The sequence below is a fragment of the Branchiostoma belcheri genome, unplaced genomic scaffold, assembly GCF_001625305.1.
Source record: "Branchiostoma belcheri isolate BF01 breed outbred unplaced genomic scaffold, Haploidv18h27 scaffold26, whole genome shotgun sequence".
NCBI lineage: Eukaryota > Metazoa > Chordata > Leptocardii > Amphioxiformes > Branchiostomatidae > Branchiostoma > Branchiostoma belcheri.
In genome coordinates this window covers 539774-566919 of record NW_017803865.1, presented here as the reverse complement: position 1 = coordinate 566919, position 27146 = coordinate 539774, and the positions used below count along the sequence as shown (strand labels likewise).

General features: G+C 42.6%; 3 protein-coding genes across 6 annotated transcripts in view; 1 reads left to right on the top strand and 2 right to left on the bottom strand.

The window, feature by feature from the left end:
• LOC109471854 (spatacsin-like) overlaps positions 1 to 19205 on the top strand; it is a 31195-nt gene extending 11990 nt beyond the window's left edge. For 2 of the 4 annotated variants that reach the window (XM_019771248.1, XM_019771251.1), the window contains 36 exons: positions 2076 to 2147; positions 2294 to 2433; positions 2633 to 2844; positions 2983 to 3211; positions 3445 to 3654; positions 3789 to 3886; positions 4115 to 4260; positions 4386 to 4550; positions 4693 to 4762; positions 4884 to 5052; positions 5267 to 5493; positions 5658 to 5766; positions 6020 to 6264; positions 6607 to 6642; positions 7281 to 7415; positions 7914 to 8009; positions 8477 to 8620; positions 8752 to 8912; positions 9037 to 9234; positions 9578 to 9869; positions 10081 to 10295; positions 10635 to 10772; positions 11111 to 11317; positions 11579 to 11710; positions 12419 to 12546; positions 12879 to 12997; positions 13202 to 13353; positions 13812 to 13949; positions 14108 to 14174; positions 14351 to 14532; positions 14664 to 14900; positions 16171 to 16339; positions 16513 to 16589; positions 17010 to 17159; positions 17472 to 17623; positions 18003 to 19205. In XM_019771248.1, the coding sequence (XP_019626807.1) occupies positions 2076 to 2147; positions 2294 to 2433; positions 2633 to 2844; positions 2983 to 3211; positions 3445 to 3654; positions 3789 to 3886; positions 4115 to 4260; positions 4386 to 4550; positions 4693 to 4762; positions 4884 to 5052; positions 5267 to 5493; positions 5658 to 5766; positions 6020 to 6264; positions 6607 to 6642; positions 7281 to 7415; positions 7914 to 8009; positions 8477 to 8620; positions 8752 to 8912; positions 9037 to 9234; positions 9578 to 9869; positions 10081 to 10295; positions 10635 to 10772; positions 11111 to 11317; positions 11579 to 11710; positions 12419 to 12546; positions 12879 to 12997; positions 13202 to 13353; positions 13812 to 13949; positions 14108 to 14174; positions 14351 to 14532; positions 14664 to 14900; positions 16171 to 16339; positions 16513 to 16589; positions 17010 to 17159; positions 17472 to 17623; positions 18003 to 18177 (5592 nt within the window). In that variant the 3' untranslated portion in view covers positions 18178 to 19205. The remainder of the gene's footprint in view (positions 1 to 2075; positions 2148 to 2293; positions 2434 to 2632; positions 2845 to 2982; positions 3212 to 3444; positions 3655 to 3788; positions 3887 to 4114; positions 4261 to 4385; positions 4551 to 4692; positions 4763 to 4883; positions 5053 to 5266; positions 5494 to 5657; positions 5767 to 6019; positions 6265 to 6606; positions 6643 to 7280; positions 7416 to 7913; positions 8010 to 8476; positions 8621 to 8751; positions 8913 to 9036; positions 9235 to 9577; positions 9870 to 10080; positions 10296 to 10634; positions 10773 to 11110; positions 11318 to 11578; positions 11711 to 12418; positions 12547 to 12878; positions 12998 to 13201; positions 13354 to 13811; positions 13950 to 14107; positions 14175 to 14350; positions 14533 to 14663; positions 14901 to 16170; positions 16340 to 16512; positions 16590 to 17009; positions 17160 to 17471; positions 17624 to 18002) is intronic. The other 2 variants (XM_019771249.1, XM_019771250.1) reach the window with 2 other exon arrangements.
• LOC109471856 (uncharacterized family 31 glucosidase KIAA1161-like) lies at positions 18590 to 24806 on the bottom strand. The gene is made up of 10 exons (XM_019771255.1): positions 24118 to 24806; positions 22995 to 23125; positions 22724 to 22871; positions 22134 to 22390; positions 21706 to 21933; positions 21019 to 21322; positions 20485 to 20703; positions 20150 to 20256; positions 19726 to 19859; positions 18590 to 19424 (listed from the first exon to the last, which is right to left on the bottom strand). Exons 1-10 carry the CDS (start codon positions 24553 to 24555, stop codon positions 19279 to 19281), a joined length of 2112 nt encoding a protein of 703 aa, XP_019626814.1. The 5' UTR covers positions 24556 to 24806; the 3' UTR covers positions 18590 to 19278.
• A 530-nt stretch (positions 24807 to 25336) lies between these two features.
• The window catches only part of LOC109471857 (angiopoietin-related protein 2-like), a 6549-nt gene continuing 4739 nt past the window's right edge, over positions 25337 to 27146 (bottom strand). The window contains exons 5-6 of the mRNA XM_019771256.1: positions 27059 to 27144; positions 25337 to 26673 (exon numbers count right to left, since the gene is read on the bottom strand). Of these exons, the coding sequence (XP_019626815.1) occupies positions 26169 to 26673; positions 27059 to 27144 (591 nt within the window). The 3' untranslated portion in view covers positions 25337 to 26168. The remainder of the gene's footprint in view (positions 26674 to 27058; positions 27145 to 27146) is intronic.

The following is a 27146-nucleotide window of genomic DNA, read 5'->3' as shown; positions in this document are numbered from 1 at the left end:
GGCTGTGTTATAGCAAATGTATTACTGTGTTAGTGTGCCGTGTTTACCACGTCTGGGCATGAGTCATCACAATGGAATGCAGGGCATCAACCATAGGCATTGCAGCTTTCCTCTATACTTCTTGCTGATTGGCTGTTGGGATTTAACTTGATTAACACCTGCACAGAGCATTTCCACCTGCACAGAGCATTTCTTGCTGATTGGCTGTTGGGATTTAACTTGATTAACACCTGCACAGAGCATTTCCATACTGACAGTATGTCTCTATTCAAGTGTTCGGTAGGTATTTCAAGCTTTTCTGCTCCAGCATTGGAATGCGGGCATGTAACGTTTTTTTTTTTTTTTTTGAAAATCATTCATTCATTCTTTATTTCAGGTAAAAAAACCCCATAATAACATGTACAATACATCATTAAAATAATACAAAAACACTACAGACATACAAGTAAAACAGGAAGAAACCTAAAAGCATAACAAATGGTAGGTCTTCCGAAAGAATGAATTCCTGTAGAAGACATCGGAATGAATTAAGCGACAGATTGTTGCGTTATTGGAGGAAAATAACCTTTTTAGAAAAGAATAGCAAATTCTCCTCCTCCTGGTTTCAAAAGTGTCAATATAGTTACATACAAACATTTCACTCGCGCTGCAACGCCGAGGCAGATTCATTATGATTCTAAAACAATTGTTATAAGCCACTCTGCACTTATACAAAACACCAGAGCTTACAGAGCTCCATAACTGAGCGCCATATAGCTGGGCGCAATACGTCATAAACAGGTGTCTCTTAACAGATGGAGAGCAACAGAAAAATTTGCGGTTGATACTGTTTGCACGACTATAAAGACTCTTCAGCATAGCAAGTACACAATCATCGTCACTTAATGTGGTATTTAGATGTATACCCAAATAGACAAATGAGTTTACGTACTTCAGGTTGGTACCGTATAGACTTACAGGTGGCAATGGAAGCTGAAGTGGCAAACGAGTACATGGGAAATACATACAGAAAGTCTTATTAGTATTAAACAATATGTCCTGACCATGGCCAACCACTTCACAAATCCCAACCAATCTCTGTAGAGATTTAATGCTAGGGCAAATCAGACATAAGTCGTCGGCATAAAACAGGTGGTTGGTGATGGAGCCACCTACATAACAGCCCACCTTGGCATTGTTTAAGCTTACACTCAAATCATCTATGTATACATTAAAAAGATATGGGGACAGTAAACTACCCTGTCGTACTCCGTTAGTAACGGAGAAGCTCGGTGAAAGGACTGTACCCCATCTCACAAACATTCTTTGATTCGTATACCAGGAAACCAAGAATCGAACTAGATATAGCGGAACATTTCTGTCGATCAACTTTCTAAACAGTGTCCAGTGGTTTACGCGATCAAAGGCCTTAGAGGCATCCATAAAGCACACAAAGACAGGGGACCCTAAGCCCCTGTAGTACTCGATAATTTGCTTTAACATAAAAACACACATGTCAGTCCCATGTTTAGGTTTAAAGCCAAATTGAGAATCAGACGTCAGAAGAAAAGGCTTCAGACGATTAAGCAGGAGTGCCTCTAGGACTTTCGATAATGCCGAAGTGATCGCAATTGGTCTATAATTGTCAGTACAAGAGATGTTACCAGATTTGTTTTTTACTACGGGAACAATAATAGTGTCTAAAAGGCTACTGGGAATAAAATTATGGACAATGGTAGCTGTAAACAGCAACGACAGATGGACATACAAGCTCAGACCAGCATATTTCAGGTGCTCATTCCTTATACCATCTGACCCACACGCCTTACCATTGGGTAAATCCCTAATGTCAACAGTTTACATTATGCAATTAAAAATCCTAACCAATAAAGTAGGGAATAGCTATCCAACTGTTGTTTTAGTTGTATGTTACTTCATATTATAGTTATATCAATGTAAATCATTGTTTTCCCTTGTGTTTCTCATTCTTTCCCTGCCATGTCGTAAAATGTGGTGAACCCATCGCTGTATTTGCTCCAAAGCAAATATTGGCCTTTCTAGTTGATATTGGTTTTCAATGTGCACTCTACACACAGGGTTATGAGGTGACTCAACAACTGCATAGAATCTGTTTCTACACTCCAAACAGAGCACTGAGGGACTTCTTGGTGAGTTCATGACAGAAATATGAAAAATGATGCAAATTTCTGAAGCAGTTCCTGTAAATGGCAATTTTGCCATCCAGAATATTTTCTGTTTTGCTTTCAAAACCCCACAATGGTGACAGTAAGGAATGTCTGAACTGTTTGCCCAGGTTGAAGAACTCCTGAAGTCAGGTTCCCTGTCAGCAGGAGAACAGGCTATGGTCCAGTTTGTCCAACAAGTGGAGAGTCTGTACACGTGTCAGTCCTTTCAATCTGCCAAGGCCTTCCTACAGGAAACTGCAACAAAAAGGTACATGCAACTAACCTTCAGCCACCAAAGTTGTATTTGTTATTATGATTTTCCTGTAATGTACAACTTAAATACATTGTGGTATAGATTGCCCCTATTTGTGTTATAAACTACTTCTATGGTCATCATGGATGGATGCAACTCTGAGGTTGGTCATATTTTTGCTGAAGTCATCACCATTTGTTTCTTTTGAAATCAGAGACCCTTTGCAAGCTGTTTCACAAGATCTGACAGCTCAAGCTTCGGACTTCCTGTCGCTGCACCTCCAGTGTGAGGAGATAGGGGGAGCTGGTCCCATGAACTGTGAGAACTCCAGCTATGCCCACCTGGTGCTGGAGTGGGTACGTCATTGGGACCAGCAGACAAGAGAAAGAGTCCTGCTGGAGAGGATGTTGGCAATGGACACAAAAGGTAGTGTCAAATCATTTAAGTTTACTGCATTTTGATTTTATACCTGTAATTGCTTTTCCATTCCAGACATTGGTTTTCACTTGTTTATTAGCTGATAAATCTTCTCAAGCTTCTAAAGACTATACATTTTTTTTCCAGAGGAGCATGTCAGCAAGAATGTAAGTTGTGAATCCACCTGGGCCTACCTAACGTCCCATCACATGTGGAACAGCCTTCTACAGTGGATACAGACCAGTTTCCCTGTAGAGGAAGATAAAGAGAAAGTTGTGACTTTCACCCTGCAGGGCCCACTCACACTACAGGTGATCAATCAGCTTGGGTCCTGCACACCATTTCTGAAGGACAGAATATTGGATGAACTTGCCAGGTACTTTTGAACAACATTTTACATAAGGAGGTGGGGATAAATTGGAGCTAAAAATGTTACAGTACAATTTGGGATGAAACATTCTTGTGTATGCATAAAATGTATAAGTTTTTATCTGAAAAAGCTACATTCACTAAAGAAATGTTTAGTTTCATACTACCAAAAATGAGAATATGTCCAGAGAATTCAGTCTCTGTTAATATCATTGATCCATTTTTCTTTACATAATAAAGGAGAGGACAATTTGTGTCTGATGAACTGTTGAAGTTTGAGGACCTTCTGCGAAGACTAGCCCGGACACATCAGGCCATCTCACACCCCCACGTCATGGAAGGGGAGCCTCTGAAGAGCCTGTCTGTCCTAGACTACCACCACCTGTTCATCACATACTGCGTGGAGAAACAACTCCCCAACCTGCTGTATTACTATCTGGACTTCTATGGGTTAGTGATTGCTACCTGAATGATAGAATGAAAATTTGAGTAAAATCAAGTTGAAGTTTTCATTTACAAGTTGCCTTTGTTTATGAGTCACCTTTTGTTTGTTTTTTGTTAACTTCGCCTTGCTGCTTTCACAGTTTAAATGAAGAAGATGGCAAACTGTGCATCCCTGCAGACTGTGCTCCATGGGTGGACATGTTGGTCCAGTTCAGACACACAGCCAGCAGATACACAGGTCAGAGACAACAGGTCCATACATGTAGGTGTAACAGGCCAGAAAGTAACCCCTGTTCAGAATAAACATTTGTATATTGATATTTTGGCCTGTGACACTGGCACTAGAAATTTTTTATTCCGAGAGCAACTTATTTGACCCCCCCCCCCCATTACTTGCCTTCTTGGTGGATATTGCTTATAATTCATGGCAGTGACCAAATATTTTACCTTTGTTCCCAAAATACAGATCCATCTGCAGTATTCCAGGCCAGTCTGTCCAATGCGTGTGTGTTCCTGGGGGCCGACTCTGTTACTGTCCAGACTATGTTGGAGGAGGGACGAGTTCTCATGGCCTTGGCTACTTTGATGTATGCACCTGAAAACATCACACAGGTAAACAGACCAAAGTTGTTTCACCCTGTGAAGACTTTTCATCCATCATATAATCATAATTGCTTAATTCTATTTTATCCAAGCAAACCTGATCATAAATTTTCTCTATTATTCTTTCCCCCCAGGCACTGACTGAACCAGCCACTGATTCTGACAAGCAGTGGAAGATCTGTCCTTCTGTTCTGAAGCGAACCCTGGCTGCCCATCCCAAACTGCAGTCTGTTTTGTTTCCTACCCACCCATTGGGCACAGTACCTCCACAAGACATTACACTTTATCAGTTACTTCAGGTACTTTTCATCAAGAAATCTTTTTACACCAAGACACAATGAAATGAAGTTTATGCTCAGTAGCTGTAGGGGTGTCTGAATGCTGTAATTATGAAGTTTGAGTCCCTAAATGTTTTGTAACCATCACTTTTTGTCTGCACAGCGCAACTGCCCCTTCGACCCCAGTCGACTGTTTGGTTGGCAGGAGATGAACACACTTAGCTCTGGATCAGGTAAGCTGATGATCAGATGGCTATGCCCACAAGTGAACCTGAACCTTCATACAACATGATTGCCAAGCAGTAAATGGAAGATGGCTTTGTTAGTCATGCCAACCATTTATATCTCCCACAGATTGCCTGCAGGATATGCCCCACTTCTCTCACCAGGAGTTGGTATCCCAGTATGCTCACACCGAAGACCTGCAGTTCACCTACTACCTGCGGAGGGGCAGGCCTTCTTTTGCCTTCGCAAAGTTTCTATCAGCAGAGATGGAAGCAAGAGGGTCGCTCTCCCAAAGAAGGTCAGAGGAAGACTCACAACAGGCATTTACCACTTCACATCAAAGAACCCAACCTGTAGTTGCCTAGAAGAGGATGGGTGAAAATGCGATCCTTACCAAAGCTGTAATGCACTACTACTAGCCACTTGAAAAAGCATAATGTTTACCTTAGTTGAGGATAACTGCTTTACCTTATTTACCTTAAGCTTATAAATTGTTTTCTCTCCTTGTGTAGGCTTTTGCGGGCTAGTTTGAAAGCGTATTGCCTGGCCCTGAGGAACTTCACCCAGCCAGCTGTCACAGCCTCATGTGTGCTGTTCCTGGAGATGCTGGGAGTGGACAGCACCAAGCTGCGGGTGGACGTGCAGACAGCTAACACTGTGCTATCCCACAGGGTGGACAGCATGGAGCTGTCTGGGCAGAAGAGACAGGACATGGAGAGACAGCAGGCCAGGGATATCAGTAAGAGATCATCTTTTGTGTTGTTTTTTCTTACTTATGACTTGCTTTGGTCTAATTCGACATTTCAAGCTTACAGAAAACCTGACAAATTGTCCAAAATGTAATAAATGCCTTCCAGAAAGAACGTTGAGTTTGAGGTTTGTGACTTTTTTTACACATTATAGCATACATGTTTCTGGAGTGTGTCCGTGGCAAGAAAAGGGCAGCAGAGCGCATCCTTCAGTGGTTAGAGGATGCAACATCCCAACTCATAGACAATCAGGGGCTTGAAAGGTGAGCCACTCAACAATTTTTTATTCCTTAGAAGGGCTCATATACTTTTTCCGTATACTTGCCAATACTCAAAGTAACTTGCACAGGCCACTCTTCTGGAAAAGAAGATTCTATATCAAACTTACAGTGTTTGGAAACCTACATGTAGTAGAAATTACTAGAATTCTTCATTTAGCATTTCATTTCAGTAGTAAGAATCAATCCAGTAAGACCTTAAACACATATTTCAAACTTTTTTATTTGCTATTTTCAGGGATAGCACAGAGGCCAGCCAACAGTGGACCTTGCCTGTCAGCTTCTGTATCGTTCACTATCTGCCCTACACTTGTGTGTTTCTGGAGGACTGTGCCAAGGCTGACAACTGGCTGCAGTTCACCTGTTTTGTCCAAACCCACCAATACCCTAAGGATCAAGTCTTAAAGATGGCTGGGAAATTCAACAGTCCACATCTTGCCGAACATCTCAAGCTAGCTTTTGATTCCTTGAAGTACACTGCAGGTAGGACACACTGTGCCATTGTGTTCTTTAGGTCCCCTTTCTACTAGACAGCAACAGAATGTTGCATTATTGTAAAAGTTTCTGAGTAGTAATACGTAACTATAACCTTTTCCCAGTAAAATTGGATGGGATGTTATTCATAATTCTGAAGTGAGTGTTCTTTGACTTAGCCTGGAAGCCAGTCTCGTTAGCTTTTGTCTGCTTCTGACTGTCTCTGTCCCACCGACAAGTAGATTTATCAACAACTGTTGGAAGGTGTTTAGAGCTAACAAGATTGGATTCCAAGGTACCCATGACTATGACTGGGATGATGTTGAAATTTCTTGATGTTTCTCTGACTAGGCTCCTCTTTGAAGGCTAGGCACATCCTGTTCTCAGGTTGGACATGTTTTTGCTCCAGTATTTTGTGGCCTGCTGCAGCAATCAAAAACAATCAGCAGAAGAGTCAATGATTTATCATCTGTATTTTCATAAGGGTTCAAAGCCTTCTCATTTTTGACAAAATATGCTTTTATGCTTAAAACATGTATTTGCTTCTTGCAAAGCACGAATGATCTGCTAACATACATTAAGTGATTTTGTCTTGCCAAGTTTCACATATCTTTGAGGTTATACATAAGAAATGAAAAATTTGCAGTTGTACAATTTAATTTTACAGCTAGCTTTAATATGGAAACTGTTGCATGTTTCTGTAGTCTAGCCAAACTGTGATTCTAGCAGTGTTTCCACTGGCCAGGCCCCTGCTTGATGGCCAACACCTCAATAAATCAGGAGAATTTGAAACTCCTTAATCCTGTTCATTGATAAGTATGTGCTAATACAGACCAGTCATTATCAGACTGAAAGCTGTTACAATGGTGTTGGAGGCTGTGATGTCTGGTTTCCATGGTGACAGAGAATCCTGAACTCCTATTGGACTGATTTCCATATGAATCCTGAGCTCCTATTGGTACATTGTCCAAATCAGTCTCCTGACAGTGAGAAGATTGTGTAACACAGACTACATACTTCTACAGGTAGTGATATCATGAGTGGTGATGGAGTGAGGAAGAAGAAAGACGAGGGTGGCAAAACTGAGGGCCAGTCTGGTGTCAGGGATATCAGGAGCCAGTTCTACATGAGAATGGGACTGGCCAGAGGCAAAGACAATGGTGAACACACATCTTTGACCTTGTAATTTTCTTCAGATGCTCACTCTGCGTATGATAGGTCATGGGTTTGATTCTCTTGAATGGGTCAGAAAAATGGTTCATCCTGCTTCTCTACTCAGCACTGATGGGTGTAGAAGATGACTCCACCGTGTTACCCGTGGACCAGCCCCCTGCTGTAGTGTCAGCAGAGCATTTGTTACCCTTATACATGTATTGTTACAGTAATTAGCAGTATCAAGTCAGGGCTTGAATTTTTTTTTTTTTTTTGTAGTACACGATTGTGTCTCATAATTTATATCAGCTTACCAAAGTGCAAGTTGTTCTGCAATTTACCTCCAAAAATTATTTTGTTGGTGTTAAGCTCTGCAAATATCACTTATTCATGTAGAGCACTATTAAGCATTGACCTTATTCTTTCATTGTTACAAGATTTAGTCAATTTCCTTATTCATGTTTCCATATTATTTAATCTCTCCTCTGTTGTACATGTCCTTTAAGTACTGTCCACTGTAGATGAGAATAAGCCAGCCTATTCTGAACCATTCCATACCCACACTCCTGTGAGTACCATCAAGAGGCAAAAGTCTCCCAAAGGTCTGTTAGCTACATGTCCTTTATCTGTCCCTCTTCAATTTTGCTGCCTGCAGGCTTTTTGCAATCCCATATATAGTGTCTCTCAATAGGTTTCTGTGTAAAAAGAGGTCAATGTTGAAAGGATGTATGTACATTTTGAAGTGTTGTTTGTCTTTGATTCTTAGCCCCCTTCCCACTGTTTCTTGTATGCAATTCCCGTTTTTTCCTAGTAATCTTCCAAGTTAATTTCCTTTTCTTAAGATACACTGGCAATATGTCTTGTATTCTGAAGATTGCTCTTATTTCAGTGCTTATATCAGTTTCCTTCTATGTTTTATAGGTGAATTGGACCAGAATTGGACCTAGTCAGGAAATACTCTAGGTCTATTTTAGGGAATAATATGGCCTGATACATTGGCTGTAATTGTGCTTAGAATTCATCTTTTGCTTAAGATGTGGTCATGATTTTCTTGTACTCTTCTGCCCAGCTGTGAGCAGTACAGACGGGTCAGAGCAAGAGGATGAAGACACAGGGTTGTCAAGCACAGAGCCGCAGGATAAAACTGAGTCTGCCACAGTTAGCTCTGCAGAGAGCGCACCTCCAGGCAATGGGACTGCTATAACTTTGACGGGTACTGTCTAATATCAATCCATCTGTCTGTTGTAGATTTTATTGTGACATTTGATATTTAAATCATTTTGATTTTCTGTGGACCGGTGTTTGATTTGTAACAATGACAAAATTGATAATCTTGTTTTCTAGTCTCGGCTGAAGAAAAGGAAGTGGACCCATCCAGCTGTCCAGATGATCTCTTCAGTGTGCTGTTCAAATGTCAGAATACCAGCTGTCCCTGGAGGTCATTGCTGGCTCATGCTGTTGCCCTGACGGCTCCGGTACTAGCTGTACTTGCTGCTTGCTATGAGGTGGGTTGGGCACCACATTCAAGACAGTAGTAAATGGCCCATGGGTCAGCTAGGAGTCACAGGTATATTATGTACTGTACCAAAATAAAACATGAAACAAAAAAAAAACTTTTGTTGATTTCAGGAGTCCCAGCTCCTAGACTGCCTGTGTGTGTGGCTGGTGACGTCCCTCCCTCCCTCCAGCTCTGTCCCTGCTACAGCCCACATCCCCAACATACAGTGGCATCACTGGTGCCTTCAGGACTTGGACAGGGTCATTCTGGTAGCCATGGGAACAAATCACATCAAAACACTGGCTAGAGGAGTTCAGATCTTCCAAACCGTGAGCAACTGGAAGCTTCGTCTCATCTCAACAACAACCTGTATTCTTTAGATCAAAACTGAAGAAAAAGACTAAATAGTTTGAGAACATGTATGGTACAGGTGTACCATGTAAAATAGTTGATTTGATTCAGCTAGTTTGAGATCATTCCTTTTTCAATTTGTATGGATAGAGCAAGGAAGATTGCTTAATTTTGTCTAGTCCTGCATTAACCCTCCCATGCTTAAATTAGAGAAATGGGGAAAGACAATCGAATCTTATTTCCAGTGATGCTAGTTTGTTCTTACAGCCTATTTTTTATTCATCTTCAGTATTAAAACTAACAACATTATTCTGTCTCTAGGAATCCCCCCTTGTGCCCTTGTTTGAGTTTGCGGAGGCCTTTTCTGTCAAGAAAGAATACTCTTCTTCCCACCTCCTCCTGCACAAGTTCAAAGATGTCTTGGGCACAACTAGAAAGACTCCAGAGGGCAGAAGTTCAACTGTTATCAAGACATTTGGTACCATAGACTGGCTGGAGAGTGTTGCTGTGTCTGTGTTCAGCAAGCTGATGTCAGCAGCATCACATCAGGAACGTAGTCTTCTTCTAGGAGTGTTGTCAGACACTGCCATACAAAGGGTTTTTACCAGAGAAGGTAAGCCATGTATCAATAGTGGCAGCTTGCATCTGTCACTGTAAGAGTCAGTTTCCCTTGGATGCAAGATTTGGCCTACCAAGGAGAAGTACTTATCTCAAGCAATATTACAAACAGTAATCAGAGCATGCTGCATGTATGGTCATGGATAATACATAGCTGATTGGTCTGAAATCTTTAACTTTTTGTTTGTGATGATACAATCTAACAGTGCCAGACTATGTGAGGATCCACCAGTTGAACCAGCTGCTGAAGGAGACAGGAGTGAGGATGTGTGTGTGGAGGATGATGGACATCACCAGCACACAGTATCAGGAGGAGTGTGGGCAGGTCCTGGTCAGCCTACAGGACAAGAAACAGTTTGAAGTGGCTCGACAGTTTGCCAGACTGGCCGGACTGCCCACAGGCAGCATCACTGTACAAGAGGTGTGTGCAACAAAACTGATATGACTGTAAATGTTGAAATATTCTCAATAGTCATATGTTCACTGTGCCTCTCCACCTCAGAATCATGCCACTGTGAATAAACTGGTTTTGTGGTACAGTGTTGTTCTGACCACAAACTTAAAATGCTGCTAAAGTATTTTTTCCACTCGTAATGCCTAAATGCAAAATCAAATCCTTCTAAAAAAAGGAATAAATTTACAGTGCATCTTCTTTAGGCCAGACAAAATTTATGTATGGTCTTACAAGTAAAAAAAACAAGGCTTTAGGAACAAGGAGAGAAGAAAATATGTTGAATGTTTAAATTGTTTGCTGCACCAGCTCCTGGAAGACTTGTCCCAGCTGAAGAGGTCCAGCCTGTGGCTGCAGGAGGCAGCGCGGGTGGGGTTCTGGAGACAGTGTGAGGACAAACTCAGGAGGCACCACACACCTGCTGCCATGTCGACAGACTTCTTCCAGGTAAGGCAGAAGAAGAACAAGGGAAACATGGATAGATGGAATGAAGAAAAAAACTGGTTTACATGTTGTACATACAATGTAGGAATGCTCAGGTTGATTAAAGGATTTGTAAAAAAATTCTTTTATACTGCGCTGGTTTGTTCAGTCTTTGAGGGGAAAGTGTGACTTCCATGGGCATGTTACAACATTCAAGAGTTAAGTCTCTAGCTCTTTGGATAGGTAATAAGATGTTTTTGCCTATCCTTTTTTATATTATAGGTAATAAGATGTTTTTGCCTATCCTTTTTTATATTATAGGTAATAAGATGTTTTTGCCTATCCTTTTTTTTATATTATAGACCCAGGCAGAGGGCTTAGTGGTGGAGGTGTCTGATTCAGAATATGTTAAAGTGTTGTCCAATTCATGGGAGAAGGCCCTGTTACTGAGCATGGCCCACCGTTGGCTTGCCTCAGATTCAGACCACCCACCCAGCCCAGAAATGCTGGAGAATCTGGAGGAGAGGATGTGGAAGAGTTGTATACAGGCTGAAGTAGAGAAGGAAGAGGTAGGAATGCATTAGATTTTAATGAATATGTTTTAGGCTAATTATGTTACCAAACGTGAATAACCAAGATTGACTTGAGAATCTGACACAAATTATTGTATCCATATGATTTGTATCCATATAAGTAGTTACTGTACATGAGTACCGGTAATTGTGATACCTTCAAAATGATGCAATAATGTCTACTGGGTCCTCACAAACCAGGAAAACTGTATCAGCTGGCCAAGACTCTAATCTCTAACTTCTGTGTCCCCTGTCCAGGGTGGTTCCTCAGTCATCACCATGTCCACTCTTCTGGGGACTCCAACTGACTACAGACAGGAGCTGCTGCAGATGTATGGGAAGATGCCAGTGGAGACTCAAGTCTCAGATAGTCTTCTCACAACAGAAAGGGTAAGGAGGGAAAGAACTCAAAGTAAGCATTTGTTTAGTCACCATCATCATCATCATAGTCCTTTTCATCCTGACGGACGCTCTGTTCACTGGGCTCCTCGGTGAGCAACTAGTGCCCTGCTGCTGCAGGGTTTGTCACAGCATGGAGGCTCCATGGTTGCAGGTATCACATGTGAAGATAGAATGTTGACAGTACTGCTCTGTTTAGCACAAAAAGTATTTTCATTAATTTTCATCTATACATCCCAGTGTTTTTTTTCTCACTCCATTGTTTTCCCCAAAAAAATCCAAGAACCAATACATGTATTGGATTGGTGTAGCTTAATTGAATGAAGTGTATGAAGGTTTTATTTTTGGTGTGTCTGTTTGCTTTTCTGTACATAGTTATTTGAATGTGTTGTAATCACAGACTGACAGGAAGATTAAATTAGAGGTCAAAATGGTTTCCCCTCAGTCTGACAGGAAGTGCACAGTACATATTCAATTTGGTTATCAAAAGGTCACCTCATTTTCTGTCTTTGGTTTCCTACTACATTCATGTGTGTTGCTTCTGGAGACCGGTGGGAAAATCCATATACAATAATGAATAAAACAATATACTGATGACGACTCCAAATACTGTACTTTACAGAGGTCTGATGTACAATTGAATATTTGAAAGTACAATCATACTGTTGAATGTTGTCTGTATGATTGTCCCTGCTGTAGGAGTGCAGGGCTCTGGACTCCATTATTGGGAAGTTACTGGACCAGGGGAACATCAGCCAGGCCTGTAAACTGGCGACACAGTTCCAGTTCTACAGTCAGGACTTGTGCATTATCCTCACATGTCTCAGGTAAGGCCCTGCTGCAGCTACAACTCCTACATTCAGAGCTGAAAACTTTATACTTCGGTAAATCTTGAAACTTTCACAGTGGTTTATTTTTACAGAGACCTCTTGACCACAAATTGCAAATATGCATTTCCAACATGTACCCAGTACATCAGTACATGTATTATTCTGTATCATACCCCAAAAATCTCCTATTGCAAAATAAGACCACAGCAATTTTTTAACTTAAATGAATGTACAGAATGTATCAATACCATTTGTACTGAACTGAACCTTTTCCATAAACCATTATATATTGTATAATTGAAACAAGTCATCACTCACCCATCCTCCAGACTGGTCCATGGGACCACACTAGTGGAGGACATCCCAGACAGGATGAAAGCCTTATCAGTGTCAGGCCCTCGTAGGAAGATCATGTCATTGTCACAGTCCCTGCCCAGGTCCATTAGCAGTAAGTCACCTTTATTTACTTGTATTTTTGTTTTGTTTATCTATATATCTATATAGTTTTTAAGATTATCTATTTCAAGACAATTTCTCAGATAATTTCATTCTATATTTTGAAAATACAATTTAATGTAGTTTTAGAAGAAGAATGATAGGTCTTCCCTGTAGAAGTGAAGCACTGTGACACATTTACATACTTTATTCCCAGTCTCCAGTATTTCCAGCCATGCCAGCACTCTTAGTGGCTGGACCACAGTGGACGTGGATGATGTTTCTAACACCATAGAGGTCCTGGCTGACTGCTGTGTACAAGGAAAGGACTGCTGTAACAGGATACTGGCAGGGTACAAAGTGGCACAGGTAGGACCAAGCTGCTGGAAGTGTCATCTTGTATGGTGGTTTTGGTTTATACTGAAAGTGAAAGTCTAGTTTTAGCTCACTGAAGAGCTACCCTTCTGCTGGTTATGACACTGAAGACAGACACTCTGAACAGTATAAATATTTACTAGTTTGTTGTACCAGGAAAATTCCCCTAGCTCATCTTGACAAGTACAATGAACACAAGTGGATCGTGGCTTAACCTGCCATCCTAAGGGCTGCAACCCTTTTCAGTAACATGCAAGTTGGGTGGGAGACAACAGCTGGGATTCGAATTCATGACCTCTTGGTCCAGATGCAGGTTCATTAATGACTATGGACTTCAACACTACTGGTAATGTAGTCCTTTCCAGTAGTTCTTGGTGTCACAATACATGTGTACTTTTCTGTGAATTCTACTTGAATTTACTCTTCTAAGTGATATGGTTGCCTTGTTGCAGTCCCTGGACTGGAGTTTCCAGAAGGTTGTGTCTAGTGAAGAGTTCAGCACACTACAGGACCTGCTGGTGTCTGATGTTCATCACAAGCTCAGGCTGGCCAAGGACTTCATCAAGTACAATCACATGGGAGAGCAACAGGTGGGTGTTGATTAAATTAGTCACTTGGCAACATAAACCAAAGTTCTAACCTTTGTGGAGTACAACCTTGGCAGTGCTTGGTTCACCTGTATGTTGTAGTGACATTTTTTTTCCTGTTTATCAGTTACATTTTTCCCACTCTCATTTCTCTCTTCCAGGTTGCAGGCTTCCTGGCTGATGCCATACTCCATTCCCTTAAGGTCTTCACTGGAGAAACTGCTCCAGGTAGAAATTTAGAGTCTCGAAATGTGTGCTCTCAAAATTTAGCTGCAGTTACTTGTGCAGATAGGTTAGATATCTTTGCAATTATAAGTCCTGGAATGTTGCATTGTGAAACAATGTGAATGCAACCTATTTTTTCATTGTGAGTCCATATGAATACAACATACATTTCCTAATAGATGCAGACTCCCCCCGTACGGCCAGTGAGCTGGTGTTTCACCCATCAGATGGTACAGAGGGGTTTCTGAAGCTGACCAAACTTTGCTCTGACCCTGCAATATTGGGCAACATGCTGTTGGATCGTGCCACTTCTCTGGAGGGGTCACTGCTTGAAACTTCCAGGGGTGCATTTTCTGTGCAGGTTGGAGTAATTTGCAACTTGAACATGATACTTTTTAGTTCCTCCATTTATCTTTGCTAGACAATGTAGTTTGCTCACACCTTTATCATTTAATTTTGAGCCCTTTACGTCTTTGTTAACAATTCTGCCAGGTGGAGCTGCTGATCAGAGCCCATGACTGCCACACCCTCTGCTGTAACATGGAGGGGATATCCTCCACCCTGAAGACTGCCCGCAGTCTGTCCACCACCCTGGCACAGGCCGGAGAGTTCGCCCTGATGATACGGTTACTGACCGGCATCGGGCGGTTCAGCGAGATGACCTACATATTTGACACCCTGAGGAAATACCACCAGTTTGAGCTGCTCTTCAGAAAGGGGATTGACAAGGTAACCTCCTGGGTTCAGTAAGTTTGAATTAGAAACAAGAAGCCATAGGTTACAATCCTCCGTGAAGTTTTATATATTTCAACAAAATCCCAAGCGTCAACGCCAGACCTACTGGGCCCTACTGTGCAGACATTATAATTAGGCAACGGTTAATACAATGAGGGCGCGTCACAAGCATAAAACATACAAAGAGCTAAATCCATTACTGCTCCCAGCGCGTGTAAAGATACTGTGCTTCAAGTTCGAAGTTCATTTTAATTACACACACACAATCATTGCATTCACATAAAGATCGGACTATCATGGTCGTGTCTAGTAACAAAGACAGCCCAACCGTCTTACCGTGCCTGTACCTAATTAAGCGCGCCTGGAACAGGCCAAATTCCAGCAACAGTTGCGGTAAGCACCGCGAGTGTTACTACCGCCGGCCAGATAACCGCCAGATACCGCCGGCAGGATATCTACTTAGGAGTACCTCTGCTACCAGACAACTGCCTAAACCTACGGCCTATTCCACAGGATTGTAAAAGTAGGGATGTTTCTAAAATATGCATTTACTGCAATATCAAAACAGCTACGGTAAAAAAAGACGTGCATCATCCCGGGCATAATGCCACACCACATGCGAGATTACACAGAAATGCGACGTACGGAAGAATGCGTTTTGGCTGCGAACATCTTCCAAAAAACTTGGCATCTCTTAAGCATGGGCAAAAACATCTGGAACCACTTATCAAAACCACCCCGTATCTGCATGAAGTTCCACCCCCCCCACTGCTATTCCAAACAATGCGTTTTTCTGGACCATTCCAATTCGCCTCGTAATTGTAGGGGTGCGTCTGCAATATTACATTGACCGCGAAAGCAGCAACGGCAAAAATACACATTCGTGCATCAACACGGGCATGCCCGCAGACGGCGTATAAAATTGCGTGCCGATTACACAAAGAGAACCCAGTGTTTTGACTGCAAACATGAAAAATCAGCCGATCACAACACTCCGTCCGGAGGTCCTGACCTCCTTCACGGAGTAACAAATGCAGGAATTAGGTATAAAATGCCAACCATCTAGTGCTGTAGAAAAAGACACACCGGTACTACAGAGAGTCACTACCACAATGTTTTCAGCTACTCTAAAATACCTGGTGATCCAGTATCAGTTAAACCATTTGAGAAGGACCCTACCGATCAAGTGTCTAGAGGGCCAATCCGAACCACTAGGAATGCAATTTACTCAGACATGTAATTATGTATGTTGATGCTGTTGCAGGAGGATAAGTTGAAGCTTGCCCTGCTGGACTACTTGAAGAGGTACCACCCCGCCGACAAGGACACCTACACCATGGTGTGCCTGAGTTTCTCCATGTACAGGGAGATAGCAGAGATGATGGAGACAGAGGCACACAGGAGCATGAAGAAACTGGAGAAAGTTACTCTGGGTCAGTTCACTTTTTCTACTGTATAATGATTTCTTATCATGGAAAAACTACAGAATTATCAAGCATTACTGCTCTTAAGTTTATATTCATTTGGTAGATTGATAAAAATTTGGTGCATGTTGTTGAACTACATGTATAACAATTGATAAGTTGTTCATTTTGTCCATGTACAGAACAAACTCCCCAGATACAAAGCAGTCTTCAGAATATTGTGACATTCTTCAGTGATGCTGCAGAGAGCTATGCAAAGGTGGGATCTTTCAGTTGTCTAGATTGCTATAATTACGATTGTTGTATCCACACGTTCGTTTTCTCTACCTCTGTACACAGATGTCTTGTTTTCAGGGTGTCTGTTTGTGTTTTTGCTTGTGTTTCCATAGTTATTTATACATGCTCGGCACATAAGGGAGTTACAATGTAGGTCAAAGGTCCCAGAAAAGGTTCTCTCATTTCCTGTCTTCAAGTTCAATTGCCTGCTATATGCATGACTGTTGCCTTATGGCAGCCATTGGGAAGACGCATGTACGAAGTCAGTGAGAAATTCATGAATCATGAAGAAAACAAGAAATTCAGTTAACTCCAAATAGTACATGGATGTACATGTATGAGATCTTTTGTTTCTTGTTCATTCAGTGTGTTAAATATTGCATATAAAACTGCCCTCTCTCAGGAGGAGTGCCTACGCCATGCCTCCTCATGTATCCAGCAGGCCCGCCTGGTGGCACTACAGATCCACCTGCTGGGTCAGGGCTGCAGGGTCATCAACCTACAGGGCAAGGATGTGGTCAAGTTCATCTCACAGCATGGCAAGTTCCTGGATGTAAGTTGGCAGTAGTAATGTGAAGTAATGATGAACATGTGCTCAAGTGTGCCTGGAAATGTCAATTTAGCAGCATCCAACTGTGCGTTGCTGACAAAAGTGGGCAGCTGTCCGCAGGTCTGTCCATGCAGTGGGTCCACACTGGTGAGGCTGCAAAGTCCTTCTTGACACATTCCTTGGTCTACCATGACCTGTATTGCCTGGTAACATGAAATCTTTTTGGTATCCAGAGAACAAAGTACATATATTTCCATTTTTACAGCCAAATTCTTACACTGAGTCCTTTTGTTTCTCTGTTTCACATTGATCCAGGCGTTGATAGTAGCAGAAGCCTATGGCAAGCAGTCGGAGTGGTCCTCAGCCCTGTACAACAACGTTGTTCTGTCAGGAGACTTCCGTTATCTGGACGACTACCTGGCACACCTGAGCCTCAACAGTGGCATGTTTGTAGATATTGTGGGAAGGTCAGTTTAGGACATTTTAACACTTTTAGGTTCACAATACATGTACCCTCTGCATACACAGGTGTGGGTAAAACTGGAGTTGTGCATTAACATGTTGCACACTTGTGTACAGGACTTGGGTGGAGGCAAGCATCCATTTCACATGCAACTTCAATGTTTTAGTCCAAGTTTATGTCCTTTTCCTAGATCTTGGGCCTCACAGCTTTCAAGTACAGACAATACTATAGCAGGGGTCTAGTAAACTGGTAGCACTTCAAGTTCTGTACTCTTTCCCATATGTGAAGCAGAGAATCAGTTCAAATATTAGTTTAATACTAGTTTTCAATGTTGACGATAACAAATGACTCAGAATGACACAGCCGACTTTTGTATCTCACAGGTACCACCGGGATGGCAGTAAGTCCAGCCAGGTGGCAGGTAACCTGAAGAAGCTGCTGGGATACTGCAGGGAGGTGCAGGTCACCTACAGGCTGGCTACTGAGATGGGGTTTAACGACCTCTGTCTGCAGCTGTTAGAGGGAGATGGAGGGGCTTACCTTAGGGATGTGGCATGATGCTGTTATGCAGCAGATTGGAATGTGTAACTGTATGGTATAAGCCAGTTCACCTTTTTTAATGAAATGCAATACACGTAGAGTGTAAAAAGTCTGAAGGCAGTTTAGATGTCAACAGTTGATTTGACTGGATAGCACATTTTTGTTTGATCCAGATAGTATGTCATACTATCAGAAGAAGAATGTTCAATGCTTTTGAACTGATTTTATGAAATAATTGATAATGTTTGATTTTGTTTCTTTAAGTGCAATATACATTCATTTTGATGAAAAGGACACATTAAGGAAATTGTTGAGAAAGAAAAGATTATATGTACAGGTCTAATGGCAAAAAAGGTTACTTTTTTTTACCAAAACTCAGAGAGCCCTTATGAGATGTAGTGAAAATAATGAATGAACATGAGTCATGTGATCGTTGAAATTTCATTTATTTTCAAGGCCTTATCTAGCTTTTTGAAAGCATCCAAAGAAACACCACGACATGCACTATTGAATGAAGGACAACAATTTATCATACAACCATTCAAATTCATGCTCCAGGAGACAAAAGGTTGATGTACAATGTATTTCCTAGGATGTTCCAATAACACAGTATGTCCCTGTGATTTGGGTGAGGTAAAATTAAAATTTTTCCTATAGTCCTCACAAGCTATGTATCACGTACAAAATAAAGGTCATGCACAGCATCCTTATGGTCTGTCTATCTAATACAAGACATATTTGTTTATTAATTCTTAAAGTGAAAAACATGGGGAATGAACTACAGTTCCCCAAAAAATACTAAAAAGAGGTCTGGATTGATTGTAGCAATTGCAAAAGCTTTTATAACAGATGAACTACAGTATGTATATGAAATTATCATTGTGCCAAATATGACAACAGCAAAAAGTGTAGTTTCTCCCTATATGTAGAAGTATTAACTGTTAGTAAGACAAAATAATTGCAACAAGTAACAATAAGAATACCTGAAAACACTGCGTCTCTGCATTTTCATAACCTATAAACTAGGCACCCCAAGTTTATAAGAAGAAAAAAACTACTGATCAAACTTTCACACAAGTTTATGTCATAGCATGAACACTTTGTATTTAATTTACCACCCTAGAATGTCTTAATGAAGTGTGGGACTTCTCGGAGCTCCACTCGGTAGTTTTCGAGCCACTGCCCGCCGTCGGAGTTGATGTTGCCTCCTCGAAGTCTATCGCTCCATCGTCCACTCGGCAGGTAGATGTTTCTAGACCTGGCTCCTTTATTATGAAAAAGAAAAGACCAACGTCATTGTCAGGACACGGTAAGGGTAATTATAGAGAAATGAGAAAGCAGTCATCCTCAACTTAGGTGAAGCGTGATGTTTTTTGAAGTACCTTGTAAGCATAATGCGACTCTGCTTTGGCACAGTTCAAGCCAAGCACACAGAGTCACCCTGCTCTTTTTGACAAGCGCACTAGGTTCTTTTACATGTAGAAGTTTAAAGCACAAGTGTGTGTTGACGTGTCTAGTTGCTATGATGATATTTAGTATGTGGGTAGTAGGTAGAAGTTTTCCTACTTTGGTCCAACACTGGTGCCACGAGCAGCGTGTCTCCCAACATGAACTCATCATCAACGATCTGGGCGTACACTTCCTCTGGCGCTATCCACCACAGGGGCCTCAGCACCGGCGCTCCGGTCGTTTGGGATTGTCTGAGATGGGGAACAAAAAGGAAAAGTTGTAAGACTGGGGTTATTTTCTGGATTTTAAAGGTAGATAACTGCACCCGCCCAATATACCTTATATAAGCCTCTAGAAGAGACAGCACCTTGTGTCCACGTCTATCGGAATGATAAACATTATTAGACAAGGACATCAACAACAACGTCCAGTATACGCGGCCTTGGCCTAAGGAAGGGGGTTTAGCCTTTCGACAAGTATCTAGTTCAGATGGGTGTCTGCCGCACACTGTTACAAAAGACTGTACATGTTACAAACTTACCTTAAAGCTTCAAGCAACCTCGGCAAAACCAACGTGGTCCGTAGTTCCATCAGTTGTCTGGTGATGGCGATAGTTTCGTTGTCGTACTGCCAAGGAGTGATTGAAAACTGCACAAGAAACATAACATACAGTTTTATACTGAAATACCGCATGCACGTATCTACCATGTACGTTTCCTGTGTTTGGATTTTCCTGTGTTTGGCTTAGCTAGCATTTTTCAATGGTATGCCATTTGATATGTAGACATGTGCGCTAACAGTGTGTTCCTTCGTATAAACTGAAATAACAGGTGTCAAAATGTATAATTACAGAATGAGATATACACAAACATGTACCTCTAAGGTAGGAAAAAAAGTGGACACTTGTAGCCAACGAATATATAGCTCCTTGTCAGGCATCTGTCCGTCGTTGCTAAGGCCACCGACCACGCCTGGTGATATGAAGATGTAACCGTTGACTCCGAACTGCAGTGCGCAGGGTATCAAGGTCCTTAGTCCATTCCCGTAACCCCACTCCGATTCCTTGTCTGTGATTCTTACTAAGATGGGATGATCCTGCATGAGATGACAGCGTATTACGTTTAGAACTTTGATATTAAAAAACATTTTTCTACTAATTTTCCGAAAGTCTGTAAAAAAAACACGCACGCGAAGCAATTGATAGCTGTTTTGTCTTGTGGATGTTTTGCTGTTCCTGTGAACTGTAAGGGTAGCACATTACGATAACTTTACATGTCATGGCAAATTGATGACATTCTCGGGGACATCCTTGTCGATGGTCGTTTTTGCCACGCCATACTCTTGATAAAATTTGTGCGACAAAAATGTGGAATGTGGCCGCATCTAGAGGAATCATCATTGAAGACCCACCTGTGATCCATACCCGACCCGGACCTGTACCTTGTCGCCCAACCTCGCCATGTTCTCCACGTACAGACGGGTGAAGGCGGCGGGGTTGGTCAGATGTTCGTACATCCTGTAGTGTACCGGGAGGTAGCTCAGCTCCCCGCCGTCCATTTTGAAGGTGTCCACCGCGTACTTGCGGCGAATCTCGTCCAACCGTCTGACGTACCAGTCGCCGGCGTCGGGGTTGGTGAAGTCCACGAGCCCGGCCGTCCCGCGCCACCAGCCGAACAACCCGGGGAGCGTCCCGGTGGAGTCCATCACCAAGTAGCTATCAAAGATTAACGAATATCATATAAACATATTAATGCGAGCTAAGGGATAATGTTGTGACTGGAGGTACAGAATATAATTCTTTAGCATGGAATTAGGACCCCACATCAAAATCATCATAGCGCTCAATACAACTTTGATGGCAAGTCTTTCCTCTCTACCTTTGTGATTGTAAGAATTTCTTCTATGAATCTAGACAATTATCAATATGCACATCAGTTACGTCTTCGCTTCAAAGCTGCCAGTATATCATCGGAAAACTGTTGGCCAGGAACAGTGTCGTGATTTTATACCTGACCATTAGGTCTACTATCCTGGTGGTCGTGCTTTAAATAATCTGCAGGACTGGGCCCATTCTAGAATGTTTTTAACCGTTCGTACCCTCTCTTCATGGCCTCTTGAAAGGCGTCCGTCCAGGCGTTCAGGTGCGGCACGGTCCACACTGTGATGCGGAAGCCCAGGGTGTGCAGCGCGCCGATCATCCCGCTGGCGTCCGGGAAGCGCCCCCTGTCGAAGTCTATGGAACCGTACTCCTCAGACCACATGTCGTCCAACTCCAGGGTGGACCAGACGTCGGTGGTCGGGAAGTTCAGCAGTGGCTCCCAGGTTCTGTGAGGTGGATAACAGAAACATTTCTTAAACGGTAATATAATCTTCAAGAGTAATTTCCTCCAATGGGAGGGGACCCGCTAAGAACTGACGAATATGCTTCCTGATCGCAAAAAAAGTTTTACATTTATTCGAAACAACGATACTAACTTTGAGAAACAGAGGCACTATTTGATGACAATAGAAACACAGAGTAATACCTGATTTCTTCAGCAAAACTCATGACAGTAGACTGGTTGATCCACTGCCCATAGCGACCCCCAGTCGAGTAGATGGGCGCCCTGTACATGACTTCAGCCTGATCGTCCGGTACCCCACGGGGCTTGCGGAAATACCTGTCGGCCATGAAGTCATGGATGTCTCGAAGGTGTCCGCCATGACACACGGTGTACTTCAGGACGGGGTACTCCCCGGCAGGGTTGTTGTACGGGTGGGAGAAGTTAGCCATCAGGCACAGCTGTATCAAGGATGCATGGTCAGTGGTTAAGCATTGTTGACGATGTGTACTGAATAGTTGTTGTTTTCTGTTGTTTTACTTAAAATAACGACACACAAAATTCGCCAAAGTTGTCTATAGCATAAAAGGTATTTTGATGGGTGCGTGCATGGAAGTATACCTCCATGGTGACGCAAGTGTTGGATGAGATGTTGCCCGTGCCATATTTTCTCTTGACGTCATTGATTTTTCAAGTTCATTGTTAAATATGCCCTGTTGTTACCTCCTGGTGCATTTGTTTACATTTCTTGTTGACCATTCCTACCACTAGTATCTCCATATATTCCCCCTTACCTGTTCAGGTTCAGTCACCGTATCGTTAAGACCAACATGCAAGGGGATGAAATCGTCCGCCTTGATAGCGACACCTCGCGAGGAAACCCAGTATCGCTCCTGAAGGGATCCGTACTTCCAGTGGTCGGGATAGAACTCATAGTCATACCTGCAAAACGCGGTTAGATCGAATCATGTGAAGAAATTTAGAAATATTTATGGCGACGCCTCAGATGTCGACTTCGTGTAACAAATTCAATATTGTTCAGATATGCAACAGGTGGTCACAAACCTGCCGGGGTCCCATCGGTGGTCCCACGTGACGTAAGGCTGCATTAAGTAGCTGCCGTTGTTGACAGGCCATCGCTGGTAGAACGTCTCCGAGCCACCGTACCAGTTCGCTCCCAGCGTCGAGTAGCAATCCTGATTGATTGTAAGGAGTGGGAAGTAGGTAAGGTACGAATCATAACAAGAGTCGGTAGGACACCCCACTAACCCCAAATTTGTATGTTACAGGGGGTGGACGTGTGTACCTCGTAGTTCAGACTGATCATTGTATGTTGTCACAAATGTAGCTTGTTCAAAACGGTCAGAAAGATCATAGAGGAAATGACTAACTGTTCGGGAGAGTCTTTATTACCTCTATTTGTTTGTTTTTTTTTTTTTTTTTTTAGTAAGCAAATACCCAGCAGTCGCTAACCAGAGGTGTGTGTACCTCTATTTGGTCAAATGTTTGTGTCCACAGTGCAATCCCATCAGTCAATGTATGAAGGGAAGTTGGCCGTCACACAATGGTGAGCGACAGAGCTTAGCATACACGGAATGTACCGGGTAAACACTTGGCCTTCGATCCTGAAGTACACACTACAGTACACTTGCCACTGGGGCCAAGCCAACAAATTTAAGCTGTCTTCTGTGATAGATACGTGACAACAATTTTTTTTAAATTTGTAACGTTACCAGTTTCAAGACCCTGCCGCGGATATATCAGACGCCGTTGGAATGGCTTGAAATTAAATTGATAGCATTTTGTACGGCAGTATATAAAACATCAGATAATACTGTGTAAAAGTAGTAGAGTTTAATCTCCAAGCAGATGTTTGATGTGCCTTTTCTCTCGTTTTATTTTGCTTTTTATCGTTACAACATGTTCTTAGGAAGCCACCCGTCTTGGGAGACTTTCAAAACGAGCGAAAAGAGTCGACGTTTAATATACAATATACACATCTGGTTGGAGACTAACTGAGGCCATGTTCGTAGGTGAAGCGTTATGCAGATAGAGCTAGCTAGACTTGACTCACGGCAACCTGCCCAGCAAACGCAGTTCTACTAGTATACATTCGGCTATCCCCAAGGAGTCTGTCAGTGACAAACAAACAAACAAACAAAGAAACAAACAAACAAGTTTGTCCCACCTGCGGAATGAACTCGTCTGATAAGGGTGTCCAGGTCACTTCGTAACACTGGGTTGTGATTTCGACTGAAGTACCAGTCGTGGGCTCCAACAAATTCTCTCTGAGAATTTCTAAAACTGCGACCCCGTCCCATCTCAGACACAGTTTCTCGCGGTCATTCCCGCTTCTGCAGTCTGTCGGAGCCAGGTATCTCGAAATGTTCAAACCAAGTCTTCCCTCGAGAGTTATGTTGCTGTTCGTATGGTTCAAGAATGTGAGCTGCCTTGCGTTTTGCAAGAATCGCGCGTCTCCGAGTGTCAGCTCGACTTCGGTGTCTCGAAGAAAGTACCAGAGAACCACGCCAACAGCAGCCACCACAAGAAGAACGGCTAGAACGATGAATACTTGACATGTCCTTCGCCTTCGTTGCTTTCTCAACACATCGTCATTTCCGGCCATGTTGGAAAAATGCACTACGTACCACCAGCGATCACAGCTGCATATGGTTCAAGCCTCCACCTGTCGAAGGTACCTTTCCAACTTTTGCGCTTCTCGACTTCAATTTTCTACTATCAATTTTCATGGAATGACATCATGAATATGACCTATTAGGGTGGATAAAAATTAGTACAAAAATCGATATCCTCCAATTCAAATCTGACTGCCTGACCAACCGACTCACACTTTCACTCCTTACGATTAGGCCGTCTTTGAAGCACAGGACCGTCCCACAGCCATATTAGAATAAAACCAGCCGGGCCTGCGTTGACACCTGTTATGAAACCCGGGAAGACGGTACCGGTTCGTGACTGGAGCAGGTTGTCCTCAAATTTTCCCGACAATGGCCGCCCTGCAGGTTGTGTGTACGTACGTTAGCGTACCTTTTTTGTTTGTCTAACCTCATGTTGATTGCTGCTGATGCGAGTGTATGGGTGCAAAGTCCACGGAAACGGCGGGATTGGTGGCGGACGGTTGGCCGCCTTTTTGCACAAACAGTGGAGGGCATTGCAATGGCAATAGCCTTATTATAAAAACGGAGGAAGCCTGATAAAAGTTCTCATTGTAGTGGAAGGGGATGTTTGGGGGATGGTGGTGATTTGAATTGGGTTTTTGTTTGTTTGTCTGTTTGTTTTCTTGTTTTTGCTCATACCTCACTCACTCACTCACACACTCACTCACTCACTCACTCATGTGCACTGACTCACTCACTCAAACTTAACCTGCCGATCAACTACTAGTATCAAGTTATGTTGCAAAACCAAAACTAAAACAATGTGACAGACTGAATAAAAGTTCTAAACGGGAACTATGCGCGGCTCTAGATGTCTTACTGAGGGACGACTGCGTGTGTGTGCGAGATGTCGGTTAGCTTGAGGAATGAATTCACTCTACTATATACTAACACTTTTATTCGCAGGAATAACATAACAAAATGTGAAATGCAAACTGCTAGGAAACTACAACTTTCAATAGTTGAAATCATTTACACAGAGAAAACAAATTTGATATTGATAGTAACGTTAATGCATCTACTACATTTTGCCTATTACAGACATTACATAACTCAACAGGCTTTAAATATTTCAAAGACAAAATATGGTTGGTAACTATCACACAAATAACGAACGGAACATAAAATGCAGCTCAGTACATTACATCCGACGTGTTACGGCTCAGGTTCAATCTCGCATTGTGTCCTGTTTAACGGCCCGCGTTCACGGTAACAACGCTACAGGAAGCACAATACAAATGTATAACGTTACAGTGTTGTAGTTTTAATATACTGTTAGACCAGCTGGCCTCACAACTACTCAAGTGACTGTAGAGGAGTGGTTTTTCCAGACAAATCATTTGTTGGCCGGATAGTCGGTACATGTATTACGTAAGGCTCACACACATAGGATATATCCATTTGCACATTAAGTCGCAGGAAATATATCTACGAATGGTTGCTGTCAGTTGGTTGCTTCATAAAGGGCCTTAAGGTAAGTATTTAAAACTGGACTGAACTATTCTGTATATACATAACTTCTGACTGCATGTGGTTGGTAACGACATCTTTTTTACTGCATTTACTTTGTGATCTGATCTAGAAAACCACTCGGCCTAATCATCATCCTGGTAGCCTTGATGAGCGGGTGTCGTGAGTGTGTCTTCCACCCCTTCCAGTACACGCCCAGGCCCGTGTGTGTTTCTTTGCGATAGTGGGCAGGTTTGAAGTAAGGTCCGTTCAGGTTAGACCCCGACCTCTCACAGAAGCAATACCACCACCCACCGCCTTGCTCTTCTGCGCAGTTGCGAGCTCCACTCAAGTCGTTGTCTTCTTGCCTCGTGCTGAATTTACACTTGGAGCTATGAACGAGGGCGTCCGAAGCGTTGCCTTGGTAGCCACTGACAGTTAACCTGTATTTCTCTCTCTCTCCCGCGATTTTAAACGTGTCGTACTTGGCCCAGGCCGTATTTCCGTCCCAGTCTTGCATCTCTATGCGCAGCTCGTAGTTAGTATCTCCCCCTGTGAGCTTGTGTAGGACTTTGAGACCAAGCCAGTGTTCTCCTTCGATGTCACCAAAGCCGTCCCTGCGGACGCAAATAAGGGAGCATACGCATGTTAGGGCCACAGTTAGAAAGTTTCAGCAATGACGCATCCGATTAAAACGCCCCTCCTCCTTCATTAGATCAAGGACATTACAATAAATATAATGGCACTAATAGTGCATTCACAGTGAACACATTTCGTCAATGACCCCGTTCACACTCCAAAAATTTATTCGAATAACAGGTAGATTCAGTATCTTGTGTATGGAACTTGGAGTGACCATTAGTTGTCCAGTATTTCAATGGGGATAATGCAAGGTATCGCGAGCTATTACTAGTATTTTGAAGTGAGGGATGTAGTGGTAAGCTTGCCGTATTATATAATGAAGAATTAATGATATATTGGCTGTATGTGGCATGACATTACCTGTAGTCCCATAACCGTCTGTAGAAGTTCAGTGAGCCGTCAAACCGGTTCTGTATGACTGTCCAGCCGCCGTGGTCAGTCGTCATCT